Source organism: Dipodomys merriami, unplaced genomic scaffold (genome assembly GCF_024711535.1).
Source record: "Dipodomys merriami isolate MVZ:Mamm:240054 unplaced genomic scaffold, mDipMer1.0.p SCAF_342, whole genome shotgun sequence".
In the NCBI taxonomy this organism is placed as follows: Eukaryota; Metazoa; Chordata; class Mammalia; order Rodentia; family Heteromyidae; genus Dipodomys; species Dipodomys merriami.
Window position 1 is genome coordinate 795,997 of NW_027204960.1, and position 19,480 is coordinate 815,476.

The window sequence follows — 19,480 nt, forward strand, 5'->3', positions numbered from 1 at the left end:
TGAGGAGAAATAAAAAGAGGAAGCAAACAACTTTCTTACCAGCTTGAAAGTAAGAAATATAAGACTAGCCCAGTACTTTGCTGGGGACCCGAATTCACACTGAGATAATTCCATGTCTAATATATCACCAAGGATGAGAATGGAGAATGACAAGTCTTAGATCTTTCCCAGAATATGACAGCTACTGGATCTTATTCTTGTATCATGGAAATTGGGTAGCTGTAGCACTGAATACTTGATGAAAAAGATAGTTGTTTTTTTTTTTTAAGTCTTAACATCTTAGATGCAGGAAAACCCTGGAGATGCTTTTAATACAAAAACAGTGTGGAAACAGTAACATTTTTACTGGTGCCAGGATATTATAAACAAGGCATTTATTACAAACTTGTTGATCATATTTTGTCAACAAAAGTAGGATGCTTGGCTGAATGCTTTGAGGGAAGTAAGATATATTTATAAGACCTCAGCTTGCAGCTTCTGATGGCCAACACCAGAACCAGCGAAATCATAAATCAAAAGATAAAATCATAACGGGATGATAGCAATAGTGATTTTATAGCGTAAATAATAATTGCCACTGGAGCCCAAATAAATGCACGTATGAGCTTACCTTGGCAGCAAAGGTGGTCAGCCTGCCCTGGAGATAGTTGAACAGCTTACAAGGGACAGTGTACACTTGAGCATAGGTCGATTATGAGGCTCCGCCGCTGCATCTCGGAACGGACGAGACAACAGATGTCCGACGCCACACGTCTAATCTGAGAGTAGCGGCGAGTCCAGCTTGAAAGAGGGCCCTGCCCCCTTGTCACCTCCCCCAGAAGTTGGTACCCTTGACATTGCTCGACGCCGTCCAACCCATTCTCTGGGAACATTGCATGTCCAGCAAGGAAGAGACGCAGAGGAAGGCACCGACTAGTGGCGTGTTCTGGATGTGATTTTTGTCCCACAAGATTTCATGCGTTCCAGACTTGTCCTCAGTCAGAGGTGGCGTGGAACTCTTAAGAGTTGGCGCCTGGGGGCGGTCTGTACGTCGTTGGCGGTGTGTCCTCCAGAGGGACTGCGGGCCCTCTGTGCCTGTGGAGCGGCGTGGTCACTTCCTCCCAGGCGAGGTTGCTGCTTCTGTGTCTGTACGGAGAGCTAGCCATCCCACCTGAAGAGCAGGTGAATCATCCCAGGCTGACCTTGTGGAAGCGCCGAGATTTGCTCGGGGGGGGGGGTCTTCTCACACCCCGGGCTCCCCTCTGTTGCTGGCCTTTCTCACAGTGCCCTAGGCCTGCTTCCTGTCTGTGGCGCGTTCAAGGCTGGCACCTGTGAAGGTGTGCTTCATAAAGCTCATTTCCCACCTTCCGGTGAGCCGCATGGTGTTTCCCTCCATTCTATGAACTGTGGCGTTGGGGAAGGCCTGCTTTTATCCCACTCACTCAGTGAAGGCTCGCCACAGAAACCTGCCCACGTGTGGCCATCCTCCAGCGGCCATGAGGGGATCCAGGCTCACGCACTGTGGCTGCCAACCAACCACAGGCACCTTTGACGTTCCACAGAGACAGTGAAGTTATGTTATTGTCCAGTTGAGTTCTTTGTCTGTCATCAGCAAGCCATGACTCAAGTCATGGGGCTGGGGAGTGGGATTCCCAAGCTCACAGAGGCTGAGAGAGGCTGTGAAACGCTGGCTCAGAAATGGGAATTCGTTTCCATGCAGCTTCTCTGAGGGGAGACTGAAGGGTGGGCCAGGTATCACAGGATGATTCTCTGCAAGGGAAGCGGGGTGCTGGGAGGAGGAGGAGGAGGTTGGAGGGCTCCACGTGAAATTGTGTGAGCCAAAACCTCTCCAAAGATGTCTGGGGATTCACCAGGAATTTAACCCGAAGGTATTCCTGCTCATCCGTATCATTTGAGGTTAGTCAATTGCCTACGTTACTCAAAATTTGGTCCTCTAATTCTATGCCAATTCACAAATAACTGAGATCAGGATTATGAAGAAAGGGAAATAAAGGTTTATTATTAGGGGCAGGCAAGTTGAGGATGTAGGTGAGCTGCAGTCTCACAAAGAAGCGCAGTCCTTGTGTGTGATTCGGGGGGGGGGCAGGAGCGTGGGCCTCCAGATGTGTGTGCCGGGAAAGGGGTCCGGGGTGACGGTGGCCCCGGCCACACCTCTTCACACGCTGGCATCAGATCCCGGGAGTTGTATTCCTTGCTGTCCCAAATGTTCTTGGGAGAAGAACAGGGGAACTTGCCGGGAGCGGTGCAGACATGCTTGAATGCCTTCACTCGAGAGCTGGAGGGGGCGAGGGAGATAGAAGAGTGGGAAAGAACAGAGCAGGACCACACGGCCTTTTAAAACCTTACGTAGTTACCGCGCTAAGACCCCGGCCGCGAGCATGGTTAGGTGTCTGTGTCTCTGCCAGCCAGGGGCTGAGACTGGGGACCAGACTATCAACAGAAAGGTCTACAGTGAGGAAGGTGTCCTCGTGTGCCACCCTGGATACCTGGAATCTTCTGGAAGAGGTTCCCTGCTTGCCGGGATCTGACAGCACTACGCTGCCAGGCACCATTAAAACTACACGTTAAACTCCTGTAAGGAGGAGACACACTCTCCCGGGCAGAGGGTTATTAAATTAATTACTCAAAGTTTAGCGAAATTCAAAAGAGGATAACGAGACAGCCTGTTAAGGCTAAAACAGAAGTGATGATGCTGTTTGCCAAACAGTGAATTACCAAGGCTGGGGGGGGGGGCTGTTGTTAACCACAGAAACGCGGTCTTCTGGAGCATTCCATCCTGCCGTCCCAGGAGGCTGTGCTCTGCTAAGGAAAGCCCGCAGCTTGTGGTCTACAGACACCAGCATCTTTGGAACCGAGCAGACCATGTATGTTCCGGTTAAAGGAGGAGGAGGGAAGGGACTGAGAAGATGCATGAAGAGGAAATTGCCATGAAGCTGGTGGGGAGGGGGGGAGGGGGCATGCATTCTTCCATTTCGGAGCTTTCCACCCATCGTGGGGGTGGGAGGGAGGGGGAAGGGGGAGGGGGAAGGGGAAGGGGGCAGCAAGCATCTCTCATCATGGCAGACAGGAAGGAACTTGAGCGAGGCCTAGTCCTCAAGGTCACATCCCCCTGACCTCCTTCCTCCAGACACGCCTCACCTCCAGCCCCTCCCAGTGCTGCTGCAGCCGGTGAAGCTGTCAATGGATTAAACCATTCATTAGGACTGGAGCTTTGGGATCTAATCTTCTTGGGCAGTACCTCCCAGACACACCCAGAGGAGGGCTTTACTAATCTTCCAGATGTTTCTCAGTCCAGTCAAGTTGACAGTCAAGATTAACCATCCCCGAAGGCGTGTGTGTGTGTGTGTGTGTGTGTGTGTGTGTGTGTGTGTGTGTGTGTGTGTGTGTGTGTGTGTGTGTGTGTGTGTGTGTGTGTGTGTGTGTGTGTGTGTGTGTGTGTGTGTGCACTCCTGCACGCTGCTCTGCCAGAACTGACTCGAAAAGCAGCTGCTGGGGGTTGGTCTGCTGCAACCCAGAGACTCAGATCCCACTTGGGATGCAGTTGACACTCTGACCCTTTGAGCTCTGGGCACTGGGTGAATCTGATCTCATCTCTACAGAAGTTTGTCTTGGCTGTGAAGTGAGGATGAGGTTAGCTGGTCCCAGGGGCTAGTTTTAGGAAGCCATCAGGTACCCGTAATTCTCGTGGGCCTGTAGGTAACAGAAACTCAGGGAACACTCTTCTTTGAGCATCGGGCATGATGTCTGGCATCTAATAAGTGCTGCTCGGTGTGGTTAACCAGTAAGAAAACTCGGTCCTCCTGCTGTATAAACGCAGTTCTCTTGATTTCCCTTTGAAAGCTGGATGAGGAGGAGGCGGTGTCCATGAAGGTATGTCCCCATGGCAACTGTACCCCAGGAGTTGATCGCCCAGGAGGGGTTGGGCCGGTGACCCGGGACTATTCATGACCCTAGAAGTCTCCAGTAGTGGACCCCGCTGCACACAGGAGACCCTGTCCAGCCTGACATTGCCCTTCCGTGGCAAGCATCGGCGGGCATTCTGCCGCCACTGAGTCCTGGTGGCAGCGGCATCTCTGATCCACCCACATCTCAGGATTTGTAACTAGGAATTTCACTTGCCTGACAATGTCACATCACCCATAGATGTTGCTGCCTTCATTAGTGAACTTAATCTGGAAAGTGGTCAACCTGCTGTGTAGAAATTAGTCAAAAATCGGCGGTGTGCTTCCTTCATTGGAGCTCAGGATTCTGATTTTGGACTTGGCCTGCACTGGTGAGGCTGGAGCCGGGGGACCCCGCGCCTGCCGTTGCGGAGAGACTCTGAATAGACATCCGGGGCCTCCCGCCCCTGTCGATTGGACAGGGCCCACAGAAAGCCCAGACGGAGCTTTTGTTTGTCTCAGAAAGGAACACACCAGGGAGATTTGTTGCCCATTTAAAAAACGACTGGGCATGAAATAGATACTGTTTGGATTAAACAGCAACACATACTCTCATTAGCTCTTTCAGGATCACAAAAGGCCTGATGGCTGGTTTAGTCCCAGGCAGCAGGATCCCATGCCAGAAATGTCTTGTCCAACATTCGCAGAGGGAAGGAGTGTGTGGGGAAAAGGGAATCTCCACCGTGTCACCGGTCCCCTTCTCCTTTCGGCTCGTTCTTTATGTTTGTGCGTGGATTGCCAGGTATCAGCTCTGAGCTTGCCCCTCACTAGGCAGACCTCATAAAAGCCCCGGTTTCCCCTTCTGCTGTTGGCTGCCTGGGAAATGAGGAAAGTAAAGGAGTTGAAGAGGTTACTGATGCATCGAGTAGCTCCTGGGCAGGGGATTCATAGGTCGCCCGGAGGGCCAAGATCAGAAGCAAGGTGGTTTCAGGGGTGTGCTTTGGCTCTGGGATAACCTGGAGAAGTTAAGGGCCCCCGTCTGGACTGTTGCAACCATAGGGATATTCAAGTGGGAAGGAGGTGAACGGACACTTACGGAGGGCTTCTTAAGATCACTGTGAAGCACTTGCTGCCATGTTTTCTCTAGTCTCCCTAACGACCTTGTGAGGCAAAGATCGACCTCCTTCCATACTTGCCCCAGGTCACACAGCATTTGGCAAGTTGAGATCAGCCGGGGAATTGGCTGTGTCAATTCCAAGGCCTTTCCTGTAATTCCTTTCACAGTCTAGTGACTTGCTTGTATGAGCAGAGTGTCCAGGAAGCTTAGGTCTGAGATGTGTTCTTCTGTCAACCTTTGCTGGACTCAGAGTCCTGGGCCTGCTGTATCTTGGTGGTGATCACCAGCTGCGTGCACGTGTGGAAGAAGAGTGCATTGTTGCTGGTGCACCTTGGTATGGGACCTTGGTGTGTTAGTGAGATGTACGGAGACACATGGTGGTAAGGTGTATTCCTGAGAACCAGTCCTCCTGGTGATCCATCTTTACCATTAACTTATATCTCCTCCTCCTCTTACACCTCTCTATTTTGCCTTTTCTTTCCTTCCTCCTTCCTTCTTCTACCATTTCTCTACCACAGTGTATGCTCCTTAAGCCCAAGAACTTTAGCCATCTCTGAATGCTCAGTGTTTGGAACCGGCCTTGGCATGTAAAAGGAGTTTCACAGACACATTGAGTTGGTGAGTCAATGACTTCTCTACTTTCATGATGAACTTGCTGATCCGGAGATGCCAGGGCTTCTTGCAGCACTAACACTGGTGGCCTGGACATTTACATCCAGAGATTCCCCCCTGTGGAGAGAGTTTAATTCAGCCTTTACTGAGTGCTTCTTTTAGAGAGACAGGTCAGGAGACCGACCCAGGGCTTGGGAATAGTGAGTGAGTGTGGCCCCTGGTTGTCCAGGGCAGGCTGGGGCGGGGAGAAGCCCACGGACCTGAGTGTGGGGGCTGCGCTGAGCCCCGCAGCCCTGCAGACAGTTGGGGATAAAGGGCTTGGGAATAAGGAGGACACTGTCTCTGGGGGCTCCTGCAGGATTGAGTCAGACTCGGGGACACATTCTGGGTGGCTGCTTAGTTTGCGTGATCTTTGGGTAGGTCTAGTTGCCTTTTCCATCCGTCATGGAAGGAATAATCCTGGCCAACTGCTGTAGCTGTAAGAACAGAATGGCACCACATGTCTGTGTGTGTGTGTCAGGTGTCCAGTGTAACCACGGGCCTGGTAGATACTGGATGAGAGGAGAACTGAATTCCGGAAGGCCAGACTACAGAAGATAGTTGTGAAGCTTTTTAAAAATTAGGAATCTGTAATCTTGACCAATATAAGAATATCTATGGCCCACCATCGACTCTGCCTGTCCTGCTCTCTGTGTGCTTAGAAAGAAAAGATCTTTTTTGGGGGATCATTCCATGCTTGACTTAGAAAACCCCCTAAGTACTTGGCCTGTCATTTACTAGTTGAGACCCGATATATGCTTTATATTAGTCCATGTCTTAGAGGTTGTGTTGTTCGTGGCAGAAAGATAACTGGGGAAGAGAGCGGCATCTGGGCAAGCTTGGGACAATGAATTGCTCAGTTTATTCTGATACACGTAATGCTGTCTTCTAGCAATGACCAAATAGCACCAGGCACAATAGCAAAACAGAGAAAGGAGAATACACATGACTTACCTGGCACAGTACTTACCAAAGCCGACAGTTTGAGATGGTTTCTAAATAGACTACAGAGTGTCCCGAGAAATCCCAGCTCCACTCAGCACTAACTTTGTCATGATTACTTCAGTGTTCTCAATGAAGGAATGAAATTTAATGACCTTGGGATCCATCTCAAAGAAGCAGAAATGAATCTGCCCTAATTGGGGAAAGAAAGGACTTAGAAATGAATAGTCTCTGATTACCCATTTATAAATCCACAGCCAAGTGTTTCCCACAAAAACAATTAAGAGTGAGAAGGGACAAAGGCACTAACAGCTTTAATTATGATATTAAATTTGATGCCTGGGGAGTCACAAATGCTTTGTAACTCATTTATTATATACCTTTCCCAATGCTTGGAGTGAGAACATTTTCAGAAAAGCTTTGGGCATACAGGGCCGGCGCTCTAAACAACCCTGGAACTTTTTAACCTGTGAGACTCTGAGATCTTGGGGAAAAGATAGAGTGGAGGTTTGTTCTAGAGACACGGGATACATTTTTTGCATTAATCAGCTTTAATGGGATCTGCTTTCTGGTCCCGCCAGAATGAACAATTTGCTTCTGAAGGTTCTTTGTATGTACTTTTACTAGTATTGATTTTCCATCTTAGATTTCAGTACCCTGGAGAGCTCTCGGCTTCCTTCTAGGACCCTTTCAGCTTAGTAAACACTTTCCAAAACTTTGCAAACTTTTCTCTCCCAAAGTCCCTAAAGGCAAATGAGAGTAAACAAGTAGTCTGAGGCCCTGGGGAGTTTTCCATACCAGCAGCAGGTATGCTCTTGAAGTCTCTTCTACACCAGCTTCTATGGTTTCTGTTCTGTCCCCTGGTAGATCTGTGTGATTGCTGTAATATAAGCAAGTTTAAATTGCCTGCAATGTAGTAAAATAGAGGTCGTCTGGAGATTCACAGTACGTTTGCATTCTCCTTGGCCCACCGTAGGGTCTAAGAGGCAAGATCAGATTACGCCACGGGAAACGGGAGGGTGCGAGTGGGCAGCGGTGGGCTGTGTCAGCGGCATCTGGCAGGTTTGTCTTCAGCTGCTTCGTCTGGAAGCTGGCCAGTGAGTTAGCACGAGGTCCCTTCCTCCCCTCCCCACTGCCCCGGCTGGGCTCTGTGCTGAAGTTCTGCACCATCGCAGGCCACACTGTGGCGCAGACAGCCTCGTTGACAACTCTACCCTGTCACTTGGAGCCGGCTGACTCTGCACTGTACTATGTGTTGTTTTTGCTTTATACCTGCTTGTCTGATTGTACAGGACAGACCAGAAGGCATCAGGTAGGCAGCTTCTGCTTGAAGACCTGAGCGCACCTCCCTCGTATGTCATACCTGCTCTGTTGACTCCTGTCAGCCTAGTTGTCCCCAACACATCACACCTACTAACCACCCCGAACTCCGACTCTAGCCTGCCTGCATCGAACGTGTGTACCAGGCCCCTTTCCCTTAACCCAGCTCTCTCCTTCCTTGCTTTTTACCAGTAGTGCTTAAAAGTGGGCTCGTAGGATACTGTAGCACTCAAAACTCCATGACTCACCAAGAGAGATTTTTCCAAAGCCCACAAACCTCTCAGAAACAAAACGTTACCAAAATGGCGTGTGGCGGTGTATGGTCTCATACAAAGCTCTGCTGTGCTGTCTGAGTGCATGGAATTTAGGGAGAATATTTGCCAGCCTTTCTAATCTTCGGGAGCACACTTGGCAAGACCCTGACTGTACTAGCCATGCTCAGACAGCTTGATTTACAGGATGGATTCAGCCGGGAGGGCGGGCCTGGTTAACCAGCAGAAGTTTTCTGGACAAAATGGCCCCTGAACTCAGTGTTCCAAACAGACATTTCAGCGTTCCTACTTGCAGAGATTATAAGAGAGTATACAGTTCTGAGACTGGAAAGGATGTGACAGAATCATGGCCTGGGTCTCGTGTCTCTGGAATACACTGAGTCCCTTGCCCTTGGTGGACGCTCATTTCTGCACTGCAGACTAAGGACCTGCTTATTCTACACAGATCCTCACAGGATCCCAGGGAAGCAGATCTGTTTATCTGTAGCTGGATCAGAGAGCTGAGGAACCGTCAAGATCTTACAGATTTGGGATTTTTTTCTGGATTTTCTGAATCTCATCTTTACATGGTCAACAACCATGGCTGCTGGATAATGATAGATCATCATAGAAAGAATTACTTCCGAAAGCCTTTGTTCTGGGGAAAGTACTATGTCTTATAGGCATTTTTAATTGCATTGAAACAAAGCACAGGCACAAAAGATAGACTTTATGAGCCACAATGATCTTTAAAGTATACTTTTTTTTTCCTGGAAATATTTGATTTTTTTGTGCTTTTTATGTCCTCTAATTCTCCTAGGTTATAGAATTGGTTCCTTTGTATTTTGAGTAATTCTCCCTTCTTTGTTCATAAATGTCTTATGAATAATTTATGTTGGTTACAATGAAATAGAACCCAAGTACTTTAACTATTAAAACATTTTAATAAATTCTGGCCTTTCTAATGGGGGAGAAGGTGGAGAGTTCTCTGCGCATGGTGGCTTCCGCTTCTCCTTTGTGTGAGACCTTTTTCAGGGTCCTGTGTTTTTGGCTGTGTTGCCACCAGACCTGTCTCTCCATCTGCTATGTGGATTGGAAACCCCTTCAGAAGGATCCATAATAGAGATCAGACCAAAAGGTTTGCCTTGACACGCGGTTCCTTAAGTCGGAGTTACACGCACTGGACCGGGGCAGTGGTTTTGCCTTTGTGTTTATTATAAAAGTAGCACAAGCTTGTTGGACCTGTAATCTAGCCTTGGTTTCTGTGGTGCCATCTTTCCTTCACAGTAGGAAGTTCTTTTTGGAATCTTGCAGCTAGCATGGTTCTTAGGGGCCTGGCTGGACAAAGGGGGCTGGTGGTGTAGTTACCACCTTTATTCCAACCACAGACTGTTGTCACTCGTGGCCTAGTGGCTCTGAGCTTCAGCTTTGCAGAAAAACTTACCAACATTCAATTCTGGGCCCCGCTGACTGATAAGGTAAACTGCCCAATACCTCGGTGTCAATCAATGACCAGTGAGGAAGTTAAGAATAACCACATCTCTGTATCCGTTTCGTTACTGTTAAATTTGAATCTGCACTCGTACCTAACTCTGTAGATTGGTGGATGTCACTATCTGCATCATTGTTCTTCCAATTATATATACACTTATATATATGTATATATCTTCCAGTTATATTTATTCCAGCTATATTATATAGCAAAATGTTTCCCCTTTGGGCTGGGGAGGTGGCTCAGTGGTAGAGCGCTTGCCTTGCAAGCCTGAGGCCCTGGGTTCGATTCCTCAACACCACATACGCAAAAAGAAAAAAACCGGAAGTGGCGCTGTGGCTCAAGTGGTAGAGAGCTAGCCTTGAGCTGAAGATCTGAGGGACAGCGCCTAGGCCCAGAGTTCAGGCCCCACGACTGGACCAAAAAAAAAAAAAAGTTTCCCCTTATCCTTGCCCCTCTTTCCCCTCTTTCCCTTCTCACCCCTCTTTTCCTGCTCTCTTCCCCTCCTGTTTTCTTCTTCCCTTCCATCCTGTCCCCTTCCTTCCCATTTCTCTTAGTTTCCTTTCCCTCCCTACTTTTGACTTTCCCTACTTTCCCATGAGGGCCATTTCTCTCTCTCTCTCTCTCTCTCTCTCTCTCTCTCTCTCTCTCTCTCTCTCTCTCTCTCTCTCTCTCTCTCTCTCTCTCTCTCTCTCTCTCTCTCTGTGTTTCTCTCTCCTCCCCTCTCTGTCTCCTCCTCTCTCCCTCTCCCCCCCCCAGCCTCTCTGGTACTGGTCCTGGGGTTTGAACTCAGGGTATAGGCACTGCCCCTGAACTCTTTTGTCCAGGGCTAGCACTTTACCACTTGAGCCACAGCTCCACTTATGGCCTTTTGTAGTTAATTGGAGAGAGGAGTCTCTCAGTCTCTCTCATTTCCTGCCCAGGCTGGCTTCTTTGCCATTTCATAGCAGCGTGGGATCATGGGAGTCTGGGACAGTAGTTTGAGGAAGGGAGAATGGCTGGCCAGGATAATAAAATTTCGTGGCTGCTGATTTTATGGAGCACATTCCCACAGCTGCTCTAGCAGACCCCTCTTCATGCTTTCTTTCCTAATGAACACGGCATGTAAAGGGCCATTTGGGGCTTCTCAGTGGTTGCTTGTAATGTCTTCTTTTGCACTGGGGCAGGGTCCACTCTCCTCCCGGCAGCAGCTGCCATTAGTTCCAGTCAGTCCTGGGTCATCCCCTACTCCTTCATCTATGGGGAAAACCCAGAATCTCACAGACCGGCCGGCATGCGTGCCCTGACCAGGGGCTGTAATCCCAACTCTGTGGCTGCAGATAAATTCTCTAGGAAGCAGAAAGAGGCTAGAACTTTGGTGGAAGTTGTTCCTAAGTCATTTAGTAACAGACAGAGGGTGTTGGCCCGGAGTCTCGGGAAGGCTGGGTTTGCTTATGAACCCTCCTCAAGATGTGAAGGAGCCCTCAGGAGCAGCTGTGTGAGTGGGAGAGCTGAGGCTGGTGTGGGACCGAGGTTCTTTTCAAGGAAAGAGAAGGGAGGGGATGGCTTCTTTTGAAATGGGCAGGTGCCGAGTCCTGGCGTCCATGTTAAGACTGTGGAACCAAGGAGTGACGCCATGTTTCTAGTGGTTTCGATCTTCTTCAGCTTTCTTATTTATCTTTCAGAAACATCTACCTGTATTATTAAGGTAGTCACGTACTGTTTGATAAGTGAAACCCCTGTAATGAACTGAATCATTGACCTTTAGGTGCATGTATACATTCCCTCCAACTTTCTGTGTTAAAAGTCCAGTGGCCATATTTGAAGATGAGGTTTTCTTAGGCAAGTAATTAAGGTGAAACAGGGTGGACCCCTGACCCAATAGGGTTGATATCATTGTAGGAAGATTCTCTATCTGTGCACACGTGGCCACGTGAGGATATGGAACCACACTGGCACACTAATCTCAAGCTGCCAACCTCCAGAGCCCTCAGGACATTACTTTCTGTCATTTTAATCACTGAGTCTTGGGTATTTTGTTACAGCAGCCCCAGAAGACTAATACAGATTGTTTATAACTTTCCCTGGTAATAGACCATGGGAATGAACATTGTGCCTAGTATGTTGGCTTGCGGGGTCATAGGATTTTCCCTTTCTTTTCTCTTCTTATGAAACTTTCTTTTCTATATACCAAGAAGTTGAGCGAATAATAACTTTAAAATAGTTGTCATATAAGTCCCTATCAAATAGACTGTTACAAGTGCTGCACACATGCATGTGTGCACACACACACATGTATTATAACAGGGAACCCATTTTTAGCTTTGCTGTGGAATGAAAGGAGTCCTCAGGCCCTGAATCGAAGGAAATGGAAGGGCAGCTCTGGTCAGGTGCATCTCTCCATGCTCTTCCCTTTGTCCTCGTCTGTGTCCTGCCGTTCCCCAGTCCCCCAACACACAGGGCCAGCCTCCCGTGTCACAGGACTGACAGGCCCCTTAGTTTGGCCTCAGGAGAACTTGGTCAGCCCTTTGAATGTGAAACCCAAAAGGAGGGATTCTTTGCAAGCCACCATTCTTCTCTGCTGACAGCCAGATCCAATGGACAAGCCCTTCTATTTTGCATTATGTAGCGTGTTGTCATCAGCCGGTGAACAGGCCGCTCCAGAGAGAAGATCAGAGGCAGGATGCAGCCCCACGAGTTGCCATGGGGACAGACAAGCAGAAAGAAATAGCTAGCATCCCAGCCTGATGAGGTTTTCCAGGTCTGGAGTCGTTGCTCTGGCAGTCTTGCATGCGGTCACTCCCCAGGCATCCCTGGGCGCGTCTGTTCTTTGGATGAATCCTAGGTGTGTGGGACGGGGGCACTGAGTCATGGCAGAGGTTGGGAGGAGTCAGCAGACCCTCGTGAAAAGTGTAGACATTTTCCAAATGGAGCAATCCTCTGTCTGAGGAAGCTTTGAGGTGCCACCGGGCTGGACTGTGAATTCACACCAAGTCTCTTCCTGCTGATCTCAGAAGCTGCCTTGTATCCGCCAGCCGTGTGTGGCTTCCTGCCCCTGGGGAGAGGAAAGAGCAAAGGAGACTCTTAAGAGCTGACCGCAGACCTTCTATCCTCCCTTGGAGGATGACGCTATGTAACCTGTCCTTCTCAGAGTGTGACTGTCCACATAACGTACGTGGCACCCTCTTCTTGCCTTCTCTCTTATTTAACTTGGAAATAGGAATGTCTGCCAGAAGCTGCCAGGTTCTGCCATGTTTGGAGTCACTGTGGAACTTGGAGGCTTGTTTCCTTGTGGGCCTCGCTGTGGTTTCAAGGCTCCCCCGTGACCATGACCCCCTATGACCTCTCCAGCCAGCTACCAGTCTGGTCAAACGCATCCCCCGTCCTCCCCCCAAACCATGCTGTCAGGTCTCTGTTGGCCCTGGCTGACCCTGGATTATTGTGCTTTGCGCTGTTTAAACCTCCTTTCCCATTCATGTCAGTCTTTCCAGAAGTCTCCGCTGACTTTCTAGAAGGCTGGGTTGGGTCCTCTCCAGTTGTGGCCCTTGCAGAGTAGAGAGGACATCTGGTTGACCCCAGAAGTGCTGGCCTCCGGCCTACAAAGATTCCACCCATAGAAGGATGCTCTGTATACACTCACTGGATACACACAGGCGTGTGTGAGTGCCGGGTGACCCAGGGACCCTCTGGACCAACCCACAGAGTAGAACCGCCCTCTGCCCAGCCCCGCTGAGGTGCGGCTCCGTGACCCTGTGTGCAGTTAGCCTGTAGGATGTGCTCAAGGATGACGGGAAGGCTTACCTCCGGATTTCCAAATCAATGTAGCTAATTAAAAAATAACTCATTGAACGGAAAAACAAGTTCAGAAACAATTAAGATAATTAAAATATCGCCACCTTAATTGCAACCAAGCAGTGAGCTTTAAAAAATAAAATTAATTAAAAAAAAAAACCTATGCCGAGACATTAATTAACTGGCTTTTTGAATTCAATGCAGCTCAACCAATGTCTCTTTAAATTAGTTCTTGCTTAGCTGTTTTTGTTACTTTAGGAAAGTAAAAAGTTTCTGTCAAAAATACTTTGAAAAGCATAAATGGGATGTGTACCCAGTGCCAGCCGGCCCTGGATGGATTTCTGCAGGAAAAAGGAAATTAACTTCTCACAGCCCCTCTGCAGTGGTGGGCGCGTTCCCCTGCCCTGCCGACGTGGCCTGACTGAGGTCGTGGGACAGGGCTGTGTGGTCTCCTCGGGACTGCTGTACCTTGTGCTCGAGTATGGGCAGAGGGAAATTAGAATGTGGAGCACCCACCATCTCCAAGAAATCAGTGCCGTGACCAGGAGGCCTCAAACCAGCTAGCAACCATCACTGATTCTCAGCTCTCGCTCCCTGCCTCCCTACCTGCGCACCTCCCGACCCCACAAGGACTTCTCAGTGCCAAATGGTCCTGGTCTCTTATCATTGCTTTTGAAAAGAGGAGCTCCATAGCCCTGCCCAGTGCCCGTGCCAGGCCTGTCCAGGGCCTCGCGGTGAGCCCGTGGCAGCCGGGGAGAAGCATCTCTCTGAGCTGAATGTTTCACAGAAAGTGACACACTCCTCATCCCCTTACAATCCCTGGATTGCTATTTTTCAAAAACAAAACGTGTTCTGATGATTAAACAAGCAGTGACAGCTTGATTTGTTACTGTTTTGTTGTGCTGTGAAGTTCATTTACTCTCAGTAATTCTCCTGCATGTTTGAAGTATTCAGACCCTCATAATTAATTTTTTTTTAGCAGACTTGATCTCTGTATGCAGATTGTTAAATATGTGTATGGCGTTAAGCCGGCCATGCTGAAGAATGAGTATTTTCCTTTGGAGATTTTCTAGTTGTTGGTTGGTTAAGAACCGTTAGTTTCCCAGATCAGAAGGGATATCTACAGTAGGAAGCCGCATCACCAGATGGCGGGAGCACTCCTGGCCAGCCGTGGGTCAGGTGACTCAGCCAGGGGGTTGCTCCCTACAGAGGGGAGAGGCACACGGTGTGGTGGTTCACGGCTGAGCACCCGGTACTGCTGCTTCTGACCAGTCCCAGAGGGTGTGTTTCCCCTGCCTTGCAGCCCTAAGCAGCGAGGGGAGACGGGCCCAGCTGAGCTCTGTGTGTGCCTCCATCCACCCTCTAGATCAGCCGAGATCATCCCTGCATCCCATGCTGACGGCGTGTTTATAATGAGCATTCGGGTTCTCAGAGCAGACATGTAGCGCCATCGGCACCGGGCAGCCTCAGCTTCTCTTGAAGAGGTGTGTTTGCAAAATGGGTGCATTTGCAGCAGCCTCTCCATGGCTGCTTGTAAGGATTACATGAGCTAATCCAATTAGAGGGCTTAGTCCACTGCCTGTGTGTCAGAAGCCCTTGGTGAGTGCTGACTGCTGTTCCCGCGATGACAAATGCTCATTATTCACTCAGAGAACAACATGAACACCTGTAACCCATAACACGTACCAGGTGCTTAACATCTACCGGCTCTATTGCAACAAACATCAACTCATTTAGTGCACTTAGCGTCCGTAGGTATTCGTTTTCCTTCCTTTGCAGAGGAGGGAGTGGGGGAATGTGAGACATTAATAAGCAGCAGAGCCAGAGGCCTGAGCTGTACATCTGTGCTCTTTTCTGCCATGCAACTGATTTACCGTATCACTCAGGCCAACCGACGGGCCCAGTGGACCTCGGGGTATTGGCTACAGGAGCAAAAAGATGCCAAAATAAACCTTAAGACTTCCCACACAGTAGGGCAGGTTTTGACACACCCACCCACCCTCCAGAGTCAGCCTGGTGATCTCCATTTCTGAGACACCACCAGAGCGGCACCCAAGCACATGTCAGAGAAGTGTGTCAGCAGGGCGCCCCAGCAGAGCCGCCAGCGGTGGCTCCTCAGGCTTCCTTAGATGCCCAGCATGGCAGGTGGCACTATGGAAGGGGAGACGAGGATCCGCGTTGCTGGTGTTTAGTGGTCATCAGACTGTCCGTCCACCCCAGTCCATTCTGGAAGGGACTTGGAAAGCAAGTGAAGGCCACCAGCTGAGTCAGCCCCAGCCTCCCAGCTTCTCAGCCTTCTCAGCCCCTGGCTGAGAACCTAGCTCTGCCTACAAATGTCTGGAAGGCCTGGTCTCAGAGGACGCCAGTGCTAAGACACGGCCTCTCTGCTTCCTGCTTCCCAGAGGTGGCCCTCAGCTTAAAGAGCAAGAATGATCAGCCATCCTCGGGGTGCATCCTCTCTCTCTCTCTCTCTCTCTCTCTCTCTCTCTCTCTCTCTCTCTCTCTCTCTCTCCCCCCCCCCCTCTCTCATTGGCTCTCTCTCTTCTAGAGTCTAGACATTAGAGCATGTGTCTCGGGCAGTAGCTCTGCCACTTGTTGTCCTCTTGTCTCCGCTGACCTAAGAAAGTACCCTGGTTCCTGTTCGCAGTTGGTACCTCGAGGGGCCGTGCTGAGCTGCCCAGGCAGCAGAAATGCTGATGGGTGTTTTACGTCCAGAATCCCGGAGACATTCCCAGCATTCCCCAAAGAGTGTCAGATTCTGTGGCTGGGTGCCCGCCGCCGCCGAGGCTGAAGGGTGGTGTTGTGAGATGCCGGTGCCTTGTAGAGCGATGCGGCTGTCCCTGCTTAGGATGCCAACGGTGTGGCCCAGTGTTTAGGTGGACAGGGAATGGGGCACATCGCCTCCACTGGCAGTGGGAAGCGGTTATGAAAGATTTGCTGCCTAATAAGCTCTGGCCTGGAGCTGGGAGGTGGCACAACTGCTTTTGTTTTTCAGAGAACCCCACTGGGGGCTCTCCCCGGCCCAGCCCAGCGTGCCGAGCGCTGACGAGCAGCCGGGTCTGGCCTGCAGCCCCACTGAGCCCCCGTGTGGGAACTGCTGCTGTTGGGGACCCTCTCGGGGTTCGTGTTTGGACCCACTTTTCTCACCTCATTATCCCCACCCACAACACACAGTTAATTTTTTACGGTTGCCCAAACATGCCTCCTTGTAGTATCGCGTGGCCTTCTCTCCCTGCCCTCCTTGGCTTGTCAGACCCTACACGTCCTTAAGATCCAACTCACACATGAATGCTTCCCTAATCCTTGCCCTAGAAATGGATCTCTCTTTCTCTCCAGCTCCATTATCGGTTTTTATATGCCCATCAGGGCTCTTATCTAATTCTGGCTTGCTCAATAAATATTTATATAGAGCCCCCCCCCACACACACACATTACATTGTAACTGTGTGTGTGGGTCTAAACTGCCCTGGACTTCCTCTAGCTCTCCAGAATCTTGAGCTGTTTACGCACAAGACGGTGTTTATTGAACTCATCCAACCAACCTGCATCTTTGAGGACTTTTTTTATGTGATAAGATAAAACATAGTTGAAGACATAAAATGAAACTCCAGATAAATAACCAGAGAGCTCTCGGTGCCTCTTTGGATCACATCAGACTCTAAAAGGTATTTTTAAAAAGTAGATTGTGCTTCCAATGAAATAAATGGTTCTGAAATGCCCAGCATACACTGGTGTCAGTGTTCTGATGTTGAGGGGGACAATGGGAGACATGCACAGAACTCCCCCTGGCCGAGCCTCTCGTTCCCATCCTCATCCCTCTCAACCGGTTTCTTTTCCATTCATTTATGTGAGTGGCACATTAAATGAAATTTGCCTGATGCCCCTAACCCCCTCCTTTTCTCCCCTTTTGCTTCAGCTCTGGACCCGTCCAAGGACCCCTGCCTGAAGGTGAAGTGCAGCCCTCACAAAGTGTGTGTGACCCAGGACTACCAGACGGCGCTCTGTGTCAGCCGCAAGCACCTGCTGCCCAGGTGAGGCCAGAAGGGAGCTCCCCGGAAGCTGGGGGCCGGGAGTGTGGCAGATGGCAGATTCCAGTCTCTGACTTGGGAGACTGGGAAAGGAGAGACACCGCCATCGAGTCTGGCGTTCGGTGCCCGTATTCTTGCAAGAATCTCCATTCCTGAACATGTATTTTGCAAAGAAGGTCAATCGTCTCTCCCCCGAATCGGTCTCGTTTTTCCAAGTCCACACCTGAGCTCTGATGAGTGGAAAACCCCATCTTGCCATGTGGGGGGAAGGGGGTCTTTCTCTACTGGGCCAAGTAGGCCCAACATGCAGGAGCTTACAGCTCAGAAAGCAGAGACTGGCGCTTTAGCCTCTTGGTTGTGTGTGTGACAGCCTGAGCATGATCATGCCTCCCAAACCCCGCAGCCTAGCCGGGGTCGCCCCCCCAGCATCCCTCAGGATCTCGGGGTCTGCCTGGCTGCTTCCTCAGGACATAACACCCCATGCCCCATTTCCTCAGCTCTGGAGGGGCTCTCTCCCACTCTCTGGGGTCCTCAAGCTGCCCCCAAGGGGAGCCACAGCAGGTGGACTTAGGATGACTGCGCTGCTGACGAACGGGCCTATCGGTTTGTTGGGAAAAGAGTCCCAGAGGCGGCTTTGGCTGAAGCAGCATGCTGGTGGGGCTCTGGCGGGCTCTGGTGTGGTGGCTGCCTGGGGAAACCCTCAAGGGGTCTCTGCTGTGATCATGGGTCCAGCCTTCTGTCCCTCTCAGAGGCTGAATTACTCAGTCCTCAAACGTGCAGACGTCTTCAGAGGGTCTTGGCCATCTTCCCAGATGAAACATCTGTCCTTGCGCATTCTACTTCAGGGGTCCCCTCTGATCAGGGAGACCATGTTGACAACTCTATTGATGCGTCCGTCAGGGAAGTAATGTTTCCTTCTGCAAAGCATCTGCAGGCAGTCCCGCCATCCAAAGGTGGCCTGTGCCGCAGCTCGAAGGGCAAACCCTGCCCCGTAGCCAGGCGGCAGGACGCACAGCTGGAGAGGCGGGAGGGCCAGCGGTAGCTGAGGATGATGCTCCAGACGCAGGCTGCGTTCGCCAGCCAATCAAGGGGGGAGGCAGCGAGTATGTCAGCCAGGGAACTGCACCAGCTGCCCTTCCCCACGGAGATGGGGTGAGTGGAGAGGGACAGCCATCTGCAGGGTTTAAAAATTAGTGGCAAGGCAGGCACCAGTAGCTTACGCCTGTAATCCTAGCTACTGAGAACACTGAGGTCTGAGGACTGTGATTTGAAGCCAGCCTGGGGTAGAGAAGTCTGTAACACTCATCTCCAGTTTACCAGCCAAAAACTGGAAGTGGAGCTGTGGCTCAAGTAGTAGAACCTCAGCAATGAGTGAAATAGCCAAGGAAGACAGGCAGGCCCTGAGTTCGAGCCTCAGTACTGACATAAAAATAATTGGCTGGGGGCTGGGGGCTCATGCTTGTAATCCTACTACTTGGGAAGCTAAGAGTAGCAGGGTTACGTTTGGAGGATTCTTAGTTTCTGTGGTAGCTCCCTCCCCAGACGAGCAAGTACAAGCCCTGAGTTCAATACTACCCCTCAAAAAAGAAATCCGATCTATTTTTGCTATGATGATAGTTGTTGCTTATTGTAGAATATTTTACTATATTCAAATCAAAAAGCAGGAAGAAATAGGAAATAGGCAAGGGTCACTTTGTCTAAAAATAGTACTTAAAACATTTTAGTTCTTGAGAGTTTTTCTGTGTTGGTTTTTTTTTTTTTTGGTGTGCGAAAACTTTACTAACAAGTAGTATTCCTGGTGTATATAAAAGTTTGTTTTAATATTTATAGATGACTGTTTCTATATACTTCAGACTGTATAAAACATGCCACACAACTTGAGATAGGTCATGATCCTAAATATAAAAGCTAAACACTTTTCTGAAACAAAATTTTTAGAGGAAAGTATAAGAGCAGTAACTTGGATTTGACACAATCCAAGAAGGACAAATACAGTAAAAAGAACAAGAAATTGGCTTTCCTTAAAA

At 49.8% G+C, this 19,480-nt stretch overlaps 1 protein-coding gene across 1 annotated transcript in view; it reads left to right on the forward strand.

The window, feature by feature from the left end:
* Positions 1 to 19,480, forward strand: part of LOC138803600 (testican-1-like) — a 348,303-nt gene that overhangs the window by 227,154 nt on the left and 101,669 nt on the right. Inside the window, exon 4 of the mRNA XM_069987667.1 lies at positions 17,342 to 17,456. Within this exon, the coding sequence (XP_069843768.1) occupies positions 17,342 to 17,456 (115 nt within the window). The remainder of the gene's footprint in view (positions 1 to 17,341; positions 17,457 to 19,480) is intronic.